Here is an 18,884-nt window from a genome sequence, read left to right as displayed (position 1 = left end):
ATTTTGGGTTTAAGGAATTTTTGAAAGAGAGTAATTGTGGAAACTTTTAACAATTATAAATATATATTTCTTAAGTTAGATTAACTTTGAACTTTCAGATAACAGAAATCTTGTAATTTTAATTCTTAAATCTGAAAAGTAAGTATCAAAGAATGTTCATCAAATTATTTTTTCCGATCTGCTACAAAAATCCTTGAAGCGGGATTGATATTCAGGTAAGTTATGTTCACTAATGAAGTGAAAGTGAAATATTTTGTTTGTATAATAAAATAGCTTAAAACACTTAAAAAAACATTGGATTATTTTAATATAAAAATAATGCTTCATAAAATGCGAAATATTTCAATGTATGTTCAAATTCAGTAAATATTGTTTTTGGTATGATCATTGTCGTATTATTTTATGGATTCTCTATTAGGTTTGAAGAGTAAAACATCTGAATTCGTTACTTAGTTACTGATTGTTTGTATATAATGAATTCAAGGATAATGAAGTTGAGTTAAAGTAAATATTTTAAAATGTTATACATAGATAGTTTCTTTTAAAAAAGAAAGTGCAGCCGCGAAAGTACGAAACATATGGTGTTTTTTTTTTGAGATTTTGAAATGTACATAGAGGTGCAATTTGGATTTATGTTATAATGAATGGATTGATTAGATGTTGAAAGTAAATAGATGATAATCCTGGCAACAGCAAGTTTTGGTGTTGACTATAAATACACGTATTGATTTGTATGGTGATGGTCTGCGCCTCCGGATAACAGATGGCGTTAAAACCGAAGGTAAAACGAATTGAATGAAGCTAAGAGAGACGTCCGTGCGTATGCAATCTGTGGGTAAGAGAAGGATGGAATCGTTGAACGTAAGCGATATGTTGTTGCGGAAAGTATGATGTTGTACGTTTGTCTTCTGTTGCGTAGTGTCTTTAGTTCGGCGCCATTGTGGTAGTGAGGCGGACATATTTTCCGCCATCTTTGTGCGACCATCTTTTATAAACAATATATAAATTCGGCGGCGGTAATGGCGGATCAAAATATAATGTGCGAGGTCGAGATCCAGCCGGACATACAGGAATGCGTCGAAATCGAAACAATTCCCGTTGAACTGAATGACACCGTGGAAACGATTGTCGAATGCGGAGACACAATGATGCAAACGTTAGAGGGCAGGGATATTATTTTAGAGGCCCAGGAGGAGATCATCGACGACACCGGCGACCATCTGAATCTGTACGAGGTGCCGGTGCCGGACGGCTCCGACATCTACATCGAATCATCACCAGGACCTGGGCCGTCCTCCAAGCAGCGCAAGAAGAACGCCCTGAAGAATAGGAACATCTTGTCGAGGCGCGACAACGAGATCATGCTCGGAGACGTTCACGTCGAGCCGCGGCCGCGCAAATGGGAACAAAAACAAGTCCAGATTAAGACCATGGAGGGTGAATTCTCCGTCACTATGTGGGCAACGAGCGACGGTAAGAACAATAGATGCCCGTAGAAACAGAAACAAAACACGAAAGACCCGCGACATGTTTACTACTATTACTATTAACTAATCAACAACAACAAAAAAAAACAACAAAACATAAAAATAGTAGAAACAAAAACCACCACACCACCGCGACTTCCTTTTATAACAACAACTCCTTCTCTTCAGCAACAACGACTCGAACCGAAATTTGCGAGAGACGATTGGCGGCGATGTAAATACAGGGCATTTCGCCTCGCCGCAAACGCCTGCATAACATCAACAGCGGCCATCATCACTGCACTGCCATTTTTATTAAATGGCTGGCCGTGGAAAAAACAAAAGCTGTCCAAACATGTCTCCGATTTGTTGTAAACAAATGTTGCGCCATAGCCTCATTAACTTCATCCGCTCTCCCTGTCGCTCTCCCTCAGAGCACCGAAGCCCGAGGACCCATATAGCCTGGCGCAGACGTGCTCCCACATCAAACGCGACCGCCTATTATTTAATCCTGCATCCTTTCAACATCATAACAAACTGCACCGCCATCTATCCGCGCCGCACACAACCCATCCATGATTTGAATCATCCCCCCAATAAAACAAAAGTAAATACGCTTAAATCCCAATCGTTCAGTAATATGTATGTGTCTATATATATATATGTCTGACTTATTTAATAAAAACCACTGACTAATCACCACATGAATCGATTTTGATTCCCTTTTTAGATGAAGTCTCAAATCCTGATCCAGATCCAGATTATACAGAATACATGACCGGCAAAAAGATACCAACAGATGCAATCCCTGGGCTTGATCTGTCTGACCCTAAGCAGCTGGCTGAATTCACTCGGCCAGGTATTAAGAGTCCCCGGATGAGACGCCCAAACCAGGATTCCTCTGATAGAACTATTGGTAAATAATAGCAACCACCATCTACCAAATGTCATAAATAACATCATGACCTGCTTTGCAGCTTGTCCACACAAAGGATGTAACAAGATGTTCAGAGATAACTCAGCTATGAGGAAACACTTGCATACACACGGACCGCGAGTGCATGTGTGCGCCGAATGCGGGAAAGCATTCGTGGAGTCCAGCAAGCTGAAACGCCATCAGCTGGTCCACACTGGAGAGAAACCGTTCCAGTGCACGTTCGAAGGCTGCGGCAAGAGATTCAGTTTAGATTTTAATTTAAGGTAAAACAATTAACAAAAATCAACAACAATAGACACCCTTATTGACACTTATCATGATTTAGGACCCACGTGCGTATACACACAGGCGACCGTCCATACGTCTGTCCCTTCGACGGATGCAACAAGAAGTTTGCGCAATCCACCAACTTGAAGAGTCACATTTTAACGCATGCGAAAGCAAAGTAAGTTATCTGCAGCAGAAATCGATAGAATTTGCACATTGAATGCCCTATTTTCTTTGCAGATCGCGGAACGCTTTGAATCGCGGAAACTCGGGTATGCAGATCATCCAGCCGCAGTTTGTGAAAGTTGAAATGACTGAGGTCGATCAAAATTACATTGTTTACGCTGATTAGATTTTAAGGTTTGTATTGCCATTGTCCTCAGACGTGTTTATTCATAAACCTGATCAATTGCAGTCGATAAATATGAGATGTGAATGTCCTTGTGTATTCACAAATCCACAGAAGTTTATGCAGCTTATAGAAAAAGGGTTACTTGATATGAAAAAAAAAAACAAATAACAGGAACAAGAGAATGACATGGATTGTATATAGTTATATATAATATGTATTTAAGTAGTTCAAGAAAGTTTTATTTTATTATAATGTAGCTATAACATTTACTTTCATTGTTTATTATATTAATGTAATTAATAATTTTACGTGTATGTGAGCATCGCTTTTGGTTGAACAAAGTTTCCATGATATATTTATATAAATAAAACATTAAAAACAATGTTACATTGGGCCATCTTTTTATTGTTTTCTTTGTTCTCGGATTCAATTGTATGGTATGAAATGTCATCCGATTCAAACCGATGGAAACTTTCTTGAACCGAAAGCAATTTTTCTTTAGTTAATCTATAACATATAGAGAGACACACAAACACACACACAACCTTGTACAAAGCATTTTATTAATTAACATGATAATTTTGTTAGATATTAAGATATCCGTATATATTGTAATAGGTATATATATTTTTCTAAATTATTTTATTTTGTATCGAAAATGAATTAATATTTTTTTCCACTGGATATCTCCGGGGAGGAAAACCGCTCTGAAATAGGAATCGTTTTCTTCCCCTCGATCATATAATGATAGAAAGAACGAAGCAAGCAACGGTGCACTCGTGTTTAGTATACTAGTTTGGACTGATTATTATTTAGTTTAACAAAATTACTTTGCGAATCGCATATGTTAATGTTTTTAAATACAATTCATTTATAAAATATTGTAATTATTAATTATCTCGTTTGCTGGACAGATGGAATCTTGTGATGTTTAATTTTTTTTCATAGTTTTACCAAAAAAAAAAAATGCTAGGTAATTTATCGAACATGTTCTTAGTTTAATTTTCTTCCATTTATGTGTGTTAGTGTAAAACAAACAAAAAAAAATGCTAATTGTAGTTTTTAATTGCCGGAGCACATGTATAATAATACCTAAGAGAAAAATATTAAGACATTTTTTCTTAATTGTATATAAAATAATAAATACTTTTACATGAACCTTTTAATTTTATTAATATATGTTTCGTGAGAATTAAAAACGTTTGAACCAATAAAATACACTAATTTGCTATACAATTCTGCAGGTGATAAAGGACTGTAGCAATCGAATTAATCATTTAATTTAGTCTCAATTTCTTAAAATTAGATATATTGTTGTTAAGTATGAAAAGTTTAATGTTTTCAATAAAGATATTTGTTTTAATCGTGAGTTTTGAAAGACATCGTTTTACAAAAGGAAGTAGTGATTGGAACTTATTTGAAGAATGGATTTATAATATTTGTTTTCTTTAGATAAATTCACTTATATGAGATTTTTCAAATATAGTTAACAGGAAGATTAAATACAATTTGAAGACTAAACGTTAAGTTTTTCTTGAATTTTCATTATATATTTCAAGTTTTTTTTAATTTGATTAATTTATATTTTATTTATGTCCCATAATTTTCATGAATAACAGTTGTTAAAAATAAACGTAAATATAATGGTAAAGGTAAATATTTGGAAAGTAATAAAACTTCTGCTGTTAAACTTCAAATCATCACTTGGTATAATTGGCTGATAATTAAAGAAGAGAAAAAAACGAAATGTATAAAATGAGATTATGTTTAATGTACATATATATATATAAAACGCAATCTTTTAAAACCGAAAATTGTACAATCCGAAAATGAAATAAATAAAAAAATAATAATAATTTATATACAATCATATATATAAATATATAGAATTATTTACAATGCATGTATACATATATATAAAGTAATATTTGAAATAAAAAAAATCTGCGGGCATTAAAGCTATGGAAAACTATGTTCTTCGAATAAAAACAGAAGAACATTTACTTAACACACACTTGTTTTAGCTTATACTTGTTTTGCAATCAATCAATAAATCAATGCTTAATACGTAATGCATATATAAAAAAAATAAAATGATAATGAAACTCAAGCAAAATAAAAATCACAAATTCTGGTTATGAAATCACTGGAACAATTCAGAAAATTGCTTTAAGAATATAAATTGTTTAGCTTACAAAATTACATATTTGTCCGAGTATTTCAAATATTTATATTTTTGTTTTGAACTTTTAGTTTCGGTTTGGAAAAATATATATAAATATACAAACGTATTGCATTTTTTTTTTGTTGTTGGTTCTTAATAATTTCGAGTTATACTGATTATGTTTCCAATATCGACACTTGGCACGACGTGCAGTCTTAATGGTGATGACCGATGGTCAAAACCAATGGCGTCAGACAGCCCAGAACGAGGATGACGACTTCGAGGAACCTTAATTTTGTTTGTGTCGACTTTCCCGCCGTCTCCAGCGATTGCAATCTGGAGTAATGCTGGTGCGAATTCTGGGTCAGCTCGGCCAGAACGTGAACGGTCGCGACGTACAGGAAAGTACCGGCCGAGAAGAGCATTGCAATACCTGAATACGAGAGTTATTTTTGAGATATAAAGTGTTTATTTAGAGATGCTAATGAGGCTCAAACCTGTTCCGTTGATGGAACTGAACGTTTCCTTTTGCTCCTGCCCGATACCGAAATAGGTCAATAAGGTGAGACATGGAGCGGCCAATGAGAAGATCAGAAGGTGCTTTCGAATCCTTTGCCTTAAGCGCAGATTTTTTTTTGTTAATATAAGGTTTAGTTATTTATTTTTTTTGATTAACTCACCTGTCGATGCCTTCGTGCATTAGGAACGTAACCAAACCAAAGGCTGCTGGCGCTTTATGAAGCATTATGGCTAAGAACACGATGATTTCGACCTCTGCGTGACTCGTGGTAGCAGCCGCTCCCAGAGCTACACCATCAGCTGCAGCGTGCACGACAAGACCAACAGTCGCTGTAATATTCCTTTCAGAGGGGTTCAAACTTTCGTTCCTACTTTGAGAGATCTACAAAGACGAAACTATTAAATCTTAATCTTGACTTGCAATAGATTTAGTTACCTGATCCACTAATAGCATAAAAACAAATCCTAAAACTAAACTTATACCAATAAATGACAAGGGATCATTCTCCTTATGATTGTGGGAATGTTGTGTGGCCTCCACATGATTTGTGGGGGCTTCCTCTATAGTCAAAGAACGAACACCTTCTGGTATGATGACTACAAGGGCTGTGCCCACCAAGAGCCCAGCTCCAAAGACAGTGATTTTCTTCAACTTTTCCTAAAAAAAAAACACAAAACAATTTAATTACATATATTGGCAATAGATATAACTAATTCCCTTATCATTATGATTGGATTAATTGAATTTTATGACTATAATCTAGTAATAAAAATGTTGAAATTTCCTTATAAGTTGTTTTCTAATAGATGCTAATAAGAAACAGTATTTTCCCATTCACTTTGCATAAATTAAGGTCTTTCTTTCTTACCTCTGAGAAGCTAAAGAAAAGTGGAATGGAGCCTGCCAGGAAGGACCCAACAAGCATGACTATAGTCAGAGAGATCAGCATGAACGTTTCTTCCATTTTTCCGTTTAGTTCTTAATTTACTAAAGGGAGGAAATGTTGCAGCTAATCTTATCTGCCCACAGGACACACTGAGAACGTTATGCAGGCACTTTCTCTGCACTCAGTAGGCATATGTGGTTCGATTTTTGTGGTGTTGACAAAACACGATTGCGAATTCCCTATTGACCAATTCGGATCACCAAAACAATACTCCTTCAAATTTAGTTTTCGCAATATGCAAAGACTACGTAGCACAAGACACAAGTACACCAAACAAAAGCAGGTTGTCTAACCAAGCAACTGTCAACAAATACTCTTGTCAAAGTTTTAAATTCCTTATATATCTCGCTACGTTGCCACCATCCTGCAAGCACTGAACATATGGTCACATATGCTTAAGAAACTTCCTATATTTTTTCAATTAAATCACCTTAACATCCATTAAATATAAAGCTAACTTTACTCTTGTCTGAGCACCATAAAACAATATCCAACAGTTTTTCAACATGCAATTTTTAAACAACTTCAACATTACTTAAACATTAGACTATTTCTGTACATTAAGCAACAGCGCGAAATTCACTGTATATTATTTTTTTGTGTGGAGGTTATGTGCAGTTTAGACAAGTATCATTTTGTAAATAGTAAACATATTTTAGAATGAATTTGCAATCGCTATTCCAAGACTTTAATCCAAGGTTTGTACTCAAACTCTTTAACTAATGTATTTACATTCCAATACGATATACCTCAAAATTGACTATTGTATAATTATTAGTTACTCAACCAAAAGATGTTAAATAAATTGAAGCCAATTGATTATACTTTGTTTTTATTTTACTTTGCATTTAAATTATTTGATCTTGACTATTTTATGCAAAACGTTTCCATTGTGTATATATTTTAATTGTACTGTTTTCTTTCTTTAGCAAGTTCATTGTGCATACCTGTTTATTGATATTCACTGCACTGTTTGCATTGCGTATTGACAATTACCTGACATGGTCATATTGGTGCATATTCACACCTATTTGGGTATGGAAGATTCTGGTGATCCTGGGAGCAGCTGTCGGGAGCTATGTGTGGTGGAGGTATCCACATTTCAGGTAATTTTATATAGTACACATTAGTTATTTAATTTATAGCTATTAATTTTAATTTCATATTCAATTACGTCTATCAAAAATAATAGTTATAGATTACAGTGACAGGCTTTGTTGTGTATTGTAAACAAATTTCAATTGCGTAAGACGAGAAATGCTTATTTTAAAATAGCGATGTATTATCGTTAACGAAATATTACCAATAACGAACGTAAACAATTTATTATTTGAACAATTACAACAAAACAAGTACAATTACAATTCAATATTTTGCATTTGAAAATGTTCTTTTTGTTTGATAAAAGATCATTTTTCAGAAAATTAAAAAAAAAACTTAATTATTTAAGAAAGTATGTAAATATCTCCATTTATTTTCTCAACAAAAATAATAATTATATTAATTTTTAAGGTCAAATTAATCAATCTCTAACATTTGTGATTAATTGATCAAGTTCAAAGTTTTCTTGCAATATGAATTTCATGTTTATACATAAACCAAAATTCTAATTAAGCATAATTGCTATATAAGAGCTTATCATTTGAATGTAAAATATCTCATACTATAGATCTATAAAAAAAAAATGTAATGTTATACATTTGCAATTAGTACAAGAAATTGTTATAAAGTTAAATTATTTTTTTAGAATGGAAGGTGAAGCGTACATCCATTACAAATCGATGCTGATATCGCTAGCATTGCATTTAATACTCTTAATGTTCGAACTGCTGGTATGCGACAAATTGGAGTCTAATAGACATCTGTGGATTTTAGTTTTTATCCCATTAATTTTTATATCTATCGTCAGTATAGCTGTGTGCATATGGGCAGTGAAACACGACAGATCATTCGAGGTAATTTTCATGTTAATTATTATTTTATTTCTACTACTAAAAAAAAACATTATTTTTCTATTAGCTGGAGCTGTTCTGCGCTGTCAACGTATTGCAATTCATTTTTCTTGCGCTAAGACTGGACGGTTTCATTGCTTGGAGCTGGGAGGTCGTGCTGGTTCCCCTATGGATTGTCATGTGTCTTTCCTTAGTAAGCATTTGTATTCTCAAATTAACCGAATGTTATAATTATTTTATGTGTAATTTTAGGTGGGAGTTTTGTATACAATAATATTCGCCGGTATACTGTTACGTACACCTGAAGTAAATGCTCAACAGAGAAGGTCGAGTTTCCAAACTGCAGTAGGATACACGTTTTTGGTCATACCGATATTAATATTTCAAGTGAGTTTAAGCGTTTAAGGCCGTGGATGTTATTAAATTTGGATTGTTTCAGGTACTTTTAGCCAACAAATTGGACGACGATATTAAGATGAGTTTCACAGCGGTGGTTAGTCCATTGTTTGTATCTTTTGTTACTTTAATCTTAATGTCGTTCAGCGCCAAAGGAGGAAATAAATGTAAGTTTAAAGATTTTCAATCAATGTGACTAGAATTAATTGTTTTATGCAGGGTGGTTCGGGATGCGCAAGGACTTTTGTTCTTTTGTGCTTGGAGCTTGCCCACTTCTGCAGGAATACGCAAACATTGCATACAGCAGCGAACGAAGGACGAATGGCGTGGAAATGCAGCAGCAGGCTGACAAGAGCGATCCTAGGAATTTGAAGAAAGCTGATATGTTCAAGCCCGTGCTGCCCATAGTTTCCATTGAGATGCCCGACTGATAAACTTTAGTATTTTTTTTTTTACCACTTTACAACGTTCGCAAGTGGTTTGACTGTCTGAGAAAAATCTCGTACCACGTATCAATCAATTGTTTTAGTTATAATATACGTGCGATGTACTTAATTTTCGTTTTGCGATTTGGGATCATTTGTGACTAAAACGTTGTTTAATCCAGCACACGTGTAAATAATATGTTAATATATATGTATAGATTATGTGCTTCCCTCACTATTATTTATATGTTAATAAGTATTACTTTATTTAGTTATTATCTTAATTATTTAATGTTTAGGTTTAATTCCAAATGTTACTCGATTTCAGTTAATATACACAAGTTGAATCTGTTATATATAATTTTCGTATCCATGGTAATGCATAAAATAAAAAATAAATGTCATATATCAACTGCTGCAGATGTTCTCAATGATTACAAATAAAATAATTATATTAAGTTCCAGATACTTCAGAAATACAGGTAAGTTGTAAATCGTATTACTAGAACCAATATAGATTTCGAAGTTACGTATATGTATCAGACAGCAACATAAAATTATTTTAATTTGCATAACATTTTCTATAAACAAACGATCAAAACTGTTCTTTTTGTTTCACATATTCTCAATGTCATTATAGATTTTGATGAATGTATATGAGTATATCTCATTGAAATAATAAGTTAAATATACTCCTGTTTCGAGCGTAAATTTTCAACTTTGAACGAGAATTACAGCTAAATCGTAGTAACCACAGTAATGTTGCATCATAGCACCCCACAGCCCTGAAAATTAGTATAAAATTAATTCAAACTGAGTGTATTTGGTAACATATGTTATTTATTAATATTATAAAATTTGCCATCTATCGGATAATTGATGTTTTACAATTTTAACTAAAGTTTGTTCTACTAAACTCAGATATGATTACAAAGTTGTTCATTGTTTCTAGAAAATTCAACACATATTAAATATCAAGTATTAAATTTAGAGATGTACTAAATCTCTTTACAAACTAAAGACGTATCCAACAATGAATTTATTTAAATATTTGAAATCAGTATAATTTGGATCATATAAATGTTCAAAAATCCTTCAATAAAAATCATGTCTTGAAGATTGTTTCTATGACATGCCATGATAATTCTATACTAGTTTTAAATTACGTAATTATTCAACGTTATAAAATATAACTTTTCTTTATTTAATAATTGAGTTCAGCTTCGTAATTTCATACCGCTAATATCGATCAGACATTCCGCTGAAATTTAGTAACCTAGATTTGCATTCGAGTAAAGTTCCCTTTCAAAAAATTTAAGAATTGATAAGTGAATTAAGGAATGCCAAAGGAATTGAGTGCATGCATTTGCAGCATTCGAATTCAATATTCGTGTTGGCTTCCTTATTCTTTTGAAAGGAAAAAAAAATATGTTATGCGTTATTTTCGCTGAATTTTACTTTGGATAAGGAAACTGATAATTCGAAAAAATTTAAATTGACTTTTGACGCAGAGAGGAGCTATGTGTGAAGATTTTGATGTCAAGCTCGTATTTCCTTCTCAGTTTGATGCAATGCTTGTTTTGGGGAGAGAAAGAAAAGGCTAGGTTCAACTAGTATGCAAAGCAAAGTTTATTATCAGTGATAATCCGTTAAGTAGCAGTAAGTAAGTGGAAAATTGGACTGCGAGAAAAAAAAATCGAATGTTATTAATGTTTATACTACATGCATTTATTGCATGATAAAACTTTATTAGTATCAGTAATGTGAATGGAATTCCGGTATTATCGCACCAATATATCGGGCTTTATTGCTCAAATAAAACGGTAGGAGAGTTTATATGCTGTAGTTAATTGGCATTACAGTTTTTGGCTGAAAAGAACAGATGATTCGAAATACATGAAACGCCTGTTGACAATACAATTTTTTTTCCTCGAAACGACATCGATTCTTGTTAAAGTTTATGGTTTTGCAAATATATAATCGAACTTATCGAGTTTCTCTTATTAATTAAAAATAGTACTTTGATCCATAGGAATTTCCACTTTAACGTTTCTTCAAAACGATAATGTTTTCTGACTATTGAATAATAATTATTTACTTACTTACATAAGTGTAAAAATGACCTTTAATTTTGTATTACGTTCCAGAATGTTTCCATTTTTTTCATTAAAAATTATCGTTGTTCTTTTTGTTTAATTTTCTTATTCTCGTATAGTCCGGTTTCAATCAGGCCGGTTTGAATATTTCAAATGAAACTAAATTTTTATTGAGTAAAATAAATTTTAAAAAATGAGTACACAAAATTTTATAAAATAAATTTATAAAAATTGTTGAACTTTTCATACGAAAAATTTCGTAATTGGTGATATATACTCATTATGAACGTGACATGGTAAGAATTTGTATAATTTTGAGAGAAATAAACATTTCTGAATAGCTTCAGGAATCCAAATATTATTTTCTCCAATCATTTTATCAAAATTCCTTCCATCCATTGCAAACACATTACTTTTTTTAATTGTGCAGCTGCAAATCACGTAACGGTATCGAAATAATCGATAAAATTATCAAAATTCGTGGAATAACACATACACAAAATATTTAAATATTATGATTTATGAGGATCATGGAGGCTCGTCCCACTGTTTTGATTTCTTCGCTCCAATATGTATACAACTTTTGAATAAAAAAAAAATCTTAAACTTTGACCTGGACTAATCTTCTTTCGAGGCCAATCAGGATGTCCTCCTTTTTTTGGGAAGTTAGGAAATTTTGGAAGAGGGAAGGACGATTGGTACTTCCTGCTTGAAATGACCAAGGAATTAAAATAAAGGAAGTAGTTATAAATTTTGTATTATTTCATTTTGCTCGTTATAAAATCGCATAAAAAGTATTGTCGAAAATTTGTTTTAGCAACGATCTAGACGGTTTTTAGCTGATAGAGGAGAGCCTCAAAAAAAGTGCCTCGTAATTCCGTCTGGTTCAACACTTGTACTTTGCCCCGACAACGCAACATGAGTGAGTAATAAAATCTCCTAGGTCAGCGGTACCCAACCTTTCTTTTGATTAGCAAACCCCTTGACAGGTCATTTCCCTAGATTATAGCCCTTACATAAGACATTTAATAATTAGCCTTGATGTCAATTTTACGTGTACTAAGCAACTGATTTCCATATTTTTTTTTGGTTGAGACTCGCTAGGTGATATAATTTCTTGTCTCCATCCTTTTTGGCACGTTTCTTTTCTTCTATTCTCAACAATTAGTGACACTTATGATTGTAACCATAATTTGATTCTAGAACTTTATTTTAATTATTTCCATCCTATTTCCTGCATTGAATACGGTGTCTTTCGGCCCTGAAAGTCCAGTTAAAAATTGACAGTATACAAATAACGAATGTTTATATTAAGCAAATACATTACTTTTTCTGTTACATTTTTTTTTATATTAATAGGATAGATAAAATCTAAGTCAAGATTGACTTAAGCAGCATTAGAGAGTCTCAGGTAATAATACATAATACAATCGAATGAATCTATTAATAAAAATTCTGTACATAGTAACAACGGGAAAAGTGTCACCTTACTTTTTTTTTTCGATAAAGTATTTTTCCTTTCGTGCGCTCATCAGACCACGTTTTAGGACTTTGGTAACGAAATTAGAGCATTTCAGTTTTAATCTTAATTAGACTCATACTGACTGGCATACGTGAGAATTCGTTATGTAATTATATTGAAACTGAAAAGATTTCCACGTGTTCGAAACGCACCGATTGCGATTATTAATCATATAAATGTTACGACAGAATCCACGTTGATCGTAAGATTAAATAGCTGACTCCAATAATTTCTGACTAACAAAGTAATAATGATGATGCTCCTCGTAATCGCGCGCGATCTCTGCCGTTCGAGATTTATCAAATCGAAAGCTTCTGCGGCATCAATGAACGAGATTATTGTGCACATTTTTTTGTGTGTTCGGTTGAAATAAGAACAATGTTTATTTACATATTGACATATTTTAAATATTATATGAACCATATCAATATTAGACGGGATTAGATAAGATGATCCGGTTTCAACAGGTTTTCTTCGTATCTCCTCACTAAAATATTGCAAAATCTTTGCTTAGATTTAGAAAAGTAATTTATTTAGAAAAAAAAAAACGTAAAAATAAACAATCTTAAAATGAAAAATCATTTCTAATTAATTTTTTTTAATGACAATATTTGATATATCGTTTATATACGAAATTCATTTTATTGAATGCTGCAAAAAATAAAATTTTATCGGAAATTTAGCATTTATTTAAAATTCTAAAATATAAATTTGTTGATGTTTATATGGATGTGCATATTTTGTATACTAAACCGTCAAAGCCGAATGCGTTTTAAGATAAAATAGCATCCCGCTATCAGGCAGACATTTCGAAGAAGTTATCAGAAAATGAATTCCTTTAATTCCTTCAAAGTTATTTTGTATGTGGAAGAATTTATTTATTTCATGCAGTAATTTATAACGTAAAAACATTTAATTGCTCATCTTTAAATATAACTTATTTTCTCAAATACAAATTCCATAGATTATTGAAATTATGATTGAAACTGGATCAATCAAGAATTCAATACTTTACAAAACATAAAATTTAAAGACTTGACTGTATAAAGTAAAAATATATAAAAAATAATATTGTGTAGTAATTTCATTTTGATTAATTCAAATTTAGATCACTATAGTGAATCCGGAATGATTGAAGTCGGACTATGTACTATGTTAAATTTTGTATCTTGAACATTTGTTTGTGAAACTTATATCAAACTTATTTAGTTGTTCTGCAGATAACTTTAAATGGAATCTTTTGAACATACTTAAATCCGGCTAGTGGAAAAAGTGTATTAATTTATTACTTGATGCAGTCATTATAATATACGTTAATTTCTGAAATACAATGGAACCTCGCTTATCGAGTTTAATCCGTTCGAAAATTTCCGGATTTTTACTCATATAGTGAAACATATTCAAAAATACACATAATATGTGTACATAAGTTTTAAAAATGATGCAACAGGCGCGCACTCTGGGACTACTCTTCTCATCATCACTCGTTATACAAAACTTAGCAATAGATTATTGAAATTATAATTGATATACATTTTTTAAAAATTTAAAATGTTTAATACAAACTCCTATCAAATTCAATTTTTGTGTTAAGGAGATAATTTTATATGGACTTTTTACAGACATTCTTAAATCGTAATTATTTATAGTATTTACATAGTTACCCTAACTACACTAGATTTTTAAACACATAATTGAGTTGCAAACAAAGATGTAATCAAAGGTTAATCGTAAATATTGGACGGAAAGACCTCGGTCGTTAGCCCTTTGGCCAGACTATTAATATATATTTTTTTATTGTATGTTTAAAAAATTATTTATGTATAAATTGTACTTTATATTTCTTCTATTCTTCTATTCGTAAATATAATAAATCTTTCAGAAAATTATTATAATCATCTCATCATCAATTCAATGATTGAATTAAATATTCAAAAATTATACAGATTTATGCAAGTATAATATTATAATTAATATCTTTAAATAAAATGATATTACTTGACAGACCTATTAATTAATAATTAAAAATTGTTAATCTTTTTGAATTTAAAAATAGGAGTAATCAAAATTTTCCATACTTAAAAAAGTGAAATTGAAAATAAATATTAGTTTGTTACTTTACTTAAAAATGCAAATACAGTAGCTTTCATTCTTAGAACGTTGCTTTATTGCAAAATGATGATTTCTATTTTGAATCATTTTTTTACGTATTCTAACTGAATTATTAATTAATTGTCTGGAAATTATAAAGATTTTTATGTGCGTCAACATAATTTCATAATTATTCTTTTTAATAATTTAGCAATATTTTTACCTAAATATTTCAAACTTACTACTTAACTGTATATTTTTTAATATTTATCAAAATCTTTCTACCAAGAATCATTTTTATATGTATTTTACCTACATTAATGTGTATGAAGTGCGTAACTTATTCCACCGATATTTATTAATCTTATTGCACATTCAATATATGCAATGAATACAATTAGAAACTGTTGTCTTTTTTTATAAATATTATATGAATTTGAAGACAGTGTTTGCAAAATAATGTTCTTCATGTGCGATAGTCCAAAGTGATATTAAGAGTTTTTTGTTGCTGAAACTGACCTTACAGAATATTATTATCTTTAGTTCATGGTTTGGTCTTTGTGGTTTTCCATCTCGAGAACAATTATGATTTTGCCGTATTTTAAATACAAATACATTTTCTTAGCAAAAGAAAGATTGTTGTACAATTTTGCATAAGTTGAGTATCAAAAAGTACATGCATTCGTTAAATAGAAATTAGTAGAAAAATCTTTTTTTTAATAATATTTATTTCATTAAGAGTTTATTAGCACACAAAATCTAAATGTACAACTTCATAGTTAATTGGGTAATGGAAAATTACATTTATTACAGTTGAATGTAATTAGCTTGGTCAAAATACTTCAACTGGATAAAAATAAACCTACTTTTGGTGCAGCGTACAAAATAAATCAAGAAACAATGAATTATCAATAAAATTGATACATATTTTTCAGAGTTCAAAGACTCGATTAAAAACGAACCTTGAATTTTGGCATTATCTATGAACACAAGATATACAATTGGGATTGGCTCCTAATTAAGAAAGTCAATGCATTTTTTAATGATTTATTTATCATCGTTCGCACTTATAATTGCGAATGCAATAATTTCGGCTGTGCAATTGTGGTTTGGCGTAGGTCAGAATCTTGCAAAGTAAACAGTAAGATATAATATTACAATGTGATGGGTGTGTGTGTGTTCGTCCACTATCAATATTCTGAAGGACTTCATTGATAAAAAAATAAACAAGGAGAAGAAACCTCAAGTATGTGGAGTGGTGGAGATTATCACAATCTCATTGTTGAGTTTTCTCCGGCCTTGTCCTCGGCATTGAAAGTCGCGTACAGAGACGACGGTCTGGATCGAAGTAAAATAAGGATGATGATGATAATAATGAGAAGTTGGTTAAAAATAGACGGCCCGTTACAAGTGTAAATAGAGTGAAAATTAGCACTTTGTAAATACGCTGGCTGCCATGTGATGATGGCTTCATTGAGATCGAGATTGGCGCAATCCGTTGCGCAACGTTACGCGACATTGAAACGAGACAATGGCCTTTTGCTTCGATGCACGGTCCGTCGTGTCTGGGTCAACCGGGGAACTTCCCAATATATTAAAAGACCATGGGTTTTGCAATGGTAAGATGATGCGTGGAAACTATGGAGTGTTCCATCTGCAAATAGAGATTTCGCACTCGGGTGCGGACTTTCCTGCGAAACCTTTGGACGCGATTCCGTGTACCGGAATATATTACCGAATTAAGGATAAACAATTTCGCTTTAAACGACGTTGTGCACTATGCAAACACATAAAATAAAGTATTATAAAATATACATATCCTCTTCGGATATATTCGACGTAATAAAAATGTGCGCCGTTACGCAAGCAAATTTGCAAATATTGTTTTAGTTGGCTCTCGTCGTGCCGTCATAATCACGTCAATTGTTTCAGTCCGAAAAGTCTATCATAAATGCACACGCATCGGCTCACGCCCACATTCGTTTTGTTCGACGCGGAACGAAATCGAAGGATTTAAATCCTTATTATTTATTATCTGCTGTGTGCTCAGAGACTCACGCTTAATTGCAGTTTCTAATTGGTTGAACGCGATTTGCTGGCTAGAAAAGCGAAAGAATTTAATGATGATGTTATTTGAGTCCCCGGAAGCGCGATTCGGAAAAGAAGTTATTAAATTAGTTTTGCCGCGATTTTCTATTTGTTGTTTCGATTTAATGGTTGAAAGAATCGAATCGAATATTAATTAATTTCAAGCTGAATTTGCTACACATTTATTCAACGCTAATGACATTCAATATTATTTACATTAACATCATTATAGTCTTGATGCTAAGAAGATTTTAATTAAATGTTTATTCAAGTGGGCTCGTTGCAATTATTTTTGTTTCTTTCAAATTTTTGTTTAATGTTTGTAACTACGTATATTAGACTTATGGCAATACATGGTGTTAATTGTTCATTTGCAATTTGTATCAGGTTGTATTCTAAGAGAATTTCTATAACTTTGTATAGCCAACGGTTTTCAATCTTTGGGTCGTGTTTGATTAATGATGGGTTGCGAAAAGACAGGTATCAGGCAGTGTTATTTTTTTTATATTATAAACTATTGAGCAAGGTTGAGATAACTGTGGATATTTGAAATATATTAATCTTCATATAATATACAACTCAAATAGAGTTTTAGTTAACAAGAACACCTATCCTGTATATACTATATACCGCAGATATGCCTTTAACGGATAAAACAATAGCTGCAACGATTGCCGATGATACTGCAATATTATCATCTAATGCAGACCCAATAGTTGCATCACATCACCTGCAAGTAAACCTAAATGGAGAATGAAGATCAATGAATCGAAATCAGTACATATCAGTTCATCATGAGAAAATGGGAAAGGACTCTTGCCTACTAGTGACTCTTAAAGGAAAAATAATACTGGCGGCTAATAAAGTTAAATATCTGGTCTAATATTGCGACCATGCAAAGTTTTCAGTTGAAGAGCCTAAGAAGGTCCATTGGTGCTCCATGGTATATTACGAACAGGAGAATTCATGAGGACCTTCAAATGAAAACAGTAGAGGAAACAATTACGAAAAACAGCAGCCGATATCAAAACAGACTAAACGCACTAGCTGTCAATCTTCTGGACAATAGACAATAGCCTAACAACACAGCGACTGAAGCGAACAAAATGTTTGTAAAGTTTAGAAATGAATGTTATTAACAATAATTGTTAATACATTGAATATAGAATATACGGAAAGATCTCGGTCGTTAGCCCTTTGGCCAGCCTATTAGTGTATATATTTTTATTTATGTATAAATTGTACTTTTTTTTTCTCTTCTTCTTATGTATCGATGTTTGGCCAATAAATTATTATTATTATTTAGAATATAATACATTCGAGTAATGAAGAAAATATTGAAACAGTTATTACAATATTATATACAATTATACAAATATATCAAATTTTAATAACAAATTGAAAATAGCAGAAAGTAGTGTAAGTTTATTATAAAAGAAATATCACACAATTTTCAACAACGCACCCCCGCATGACGACCCCGACATAACTGACTTCCTAAACACCATCAAACCCACATTCCTCCACCCAGACCCAAACCTTCGCCTACGAGACCACCGCCAACCAGACCCTGATTAACCAAATAAACCAACGTCTTCGCATCTCGTTGCATTGCTAAAGAAAACCATTGTTAAACTATTACTATATTACTATATTACTATA

At 32.0% G+C, this 18,884-nt stretch overlaps 3 protein-coding genes across 4 annotated transcripts; 2 read left to right on the top strand and 1 right to left on the bottom strand.

Moving 5' to 3' along the window:
• Positions 1 to 744: 744 nt before the first annotated feature.
• LOC108559284 (transcriptional repressor protein YY1-like) lies at positions 745 to 4,139 on the top strand. Of its 2 annotated transcripts, XM_017916514.1 has the most exons (6): positions 746 to 1,473; positions 2,197 to 2,382; positions 2,444 to 2,666; positions 2,729 to 2,848; positions 2,911 to 3,030; positions 3,086 to 4,139. In XM_017916514.1, exons 1-5 carry the CDS (start codon positions 1,020 to 1,022, stop codon positions 3,020 to 3,022), a joined length of 1,095 nt encoding a protein of 364 aa, XP_017772003.1. In that variant the 5' UTR covers positions 746 to 1,019; the 3' UTR covers positions 3,023 to 3,030; positions 3,086 to 4,139. The 2 variants fall into 2 exon arrangements, with proteins under 2 accessions (XP_017772004.1, XP_017772003.1); XM_017916515.1 differs by having other exon boundaries at positions 745 to 1,473; positions 2,911 to 3,170.
• A 1,127-nt stretch (positions 4,140 to 5,266) lies between these two features.
• LOC108559288 (zinc transporter ZIP9) lies at positions 5,267 to 6,982 on the bottom strand. The gene is made up of 5 exons (XM_017916519.1): positions 6,575 to 6,982; positions 6,142 to 6,363; positions 5,867 to 6,087; positions 5,684 to 5,802; positions 5,267 to 5,619 (listed from the first exon to the last, which is right to left on the bottom strand). Exons 1-5 carry the CDS (start codon positions 6,668 to 6,670, stop codon positions 5,402 to 5,404), a joined length of 876 nt encoding a protein of 291 aa, XP_017772008.1. The 5' UTR covers positions 6,671 to 6,982; the 3' UTR covers positions 5,267 to 5,401.
• Positions 6,983 to 7,146: 164 nt separating this feature from the next.
• LOC108559287 (transmembrane protein 185B) lies at positions 7,147 to 9,680 on the top strand. The gene is made up of 7 exons (XM_017916518.1): positions 7,147 to 7,350; positions 7,582 to 7,758; positions 8,400 to 8,607; positions 8,672 to 8,797; positions 8,857 to 8,991; positions 9,044 to 9,167; positions 9,220 to 9,680. Exons 1-7 carry the CDS (start codon positions 7,313 to 7,315, stop codon positions 9,429 to 9,431), a joined length of 1,020 nt encoding a protein of 339 aa, XP_017772007.1. The 5' UTR covers positions 7,147 to 7,312; the 3' UTR covers positions 9,432 to 9,680.
• Positions 9,681 to 18,884: the final 9,204 nt, after the last annotated feature.

Source organism: Nicrophorus vespilloides, unplaced genomic scaffold, assembly GCF_001412225.1.
Source record: "Nicrophorus vespilloides isolate i.1.1-1 unplaced genomic scaffold, Nicve_v1.0, whole genome shotgun sequence".
Lineage (NCBI taxonomy): Eukaryota > Metazoa > Arthropoda > Insecta > Coleoptera > Silphidae > Nicrophorus > Nicrophorus vespilloides.
Note: the sequence above shows the minus strand (reverse complement) of the source record. Positions and strands in the feature narration are given on the sequence as shown.

Excerpts from the sequence above, each read along its gene's own strand:
- LOC108559287 (XM_017916518.1), top strand. The coding sequence starts at position 7,313 with ATGAATTTGCAATCGCTATTCCAAGACTTTAATCCAAG. Across the intron at positions 8,608-8,671 it reads AACACGACAGATCATTCGAG|CTGGAGCTGTTCTGCGCTGT; the intron begins GTAATTTTCATG and ends TTTTTCTATTAG. Across the intron at positions 8,992-9,043 it reads TACCGATATTAATATTTCAA|GTACTTTTAGCCAACAAATT; the intron begins GTGAGTTTAAGC and ends GGATTGTTTCAG.
- LOC108559288 (XM_017916519.1), bottom strand. The coding sequence starts at position 6,670 with ATGGAAGAAACGTTCATGCTGATCTCTCTGACTATAGTCATGCTTGTT. Across the intron at positions 6,088-6,141 it reads TTATGCTATTAGTGGATCAG|ATCTCTCAAAGTAGGAACGA; the intron begins GTAACTAAATCT and ends TCGTCTTTGTAG. Across the intron at positions 5,803-5,866 it reads ATGCACGAAGGCATCGACAG|GCAAAGGATTCGAAAGCACC; the intron begins GTGAGTTAATCA and ends TCTGCGCTTAAG.
- LOC108559284 (XM_017916514.1), top strand. The coding sequence starts at position 1,020 with ATGGCGGATCAAAATATAATGTGCGAGGTCGAGATCCAGCCGGACATA. Across the intron at positions 2,383-2,443 it reads TTCCTCTGATAGAACTATTG|CTTGTCCACACAAAGGATGT; the intron begins GTAAATAATAGC and ends CCTGCTTTGCAG. Across the intron at positions 2,849-2,910 it reads TTAACGCATGCGAAAGCAAA|ATCGCGGAACGCTTTGAATC; the intron begins GTAAGTTATCTG and ends TTTTCTTTGCAG.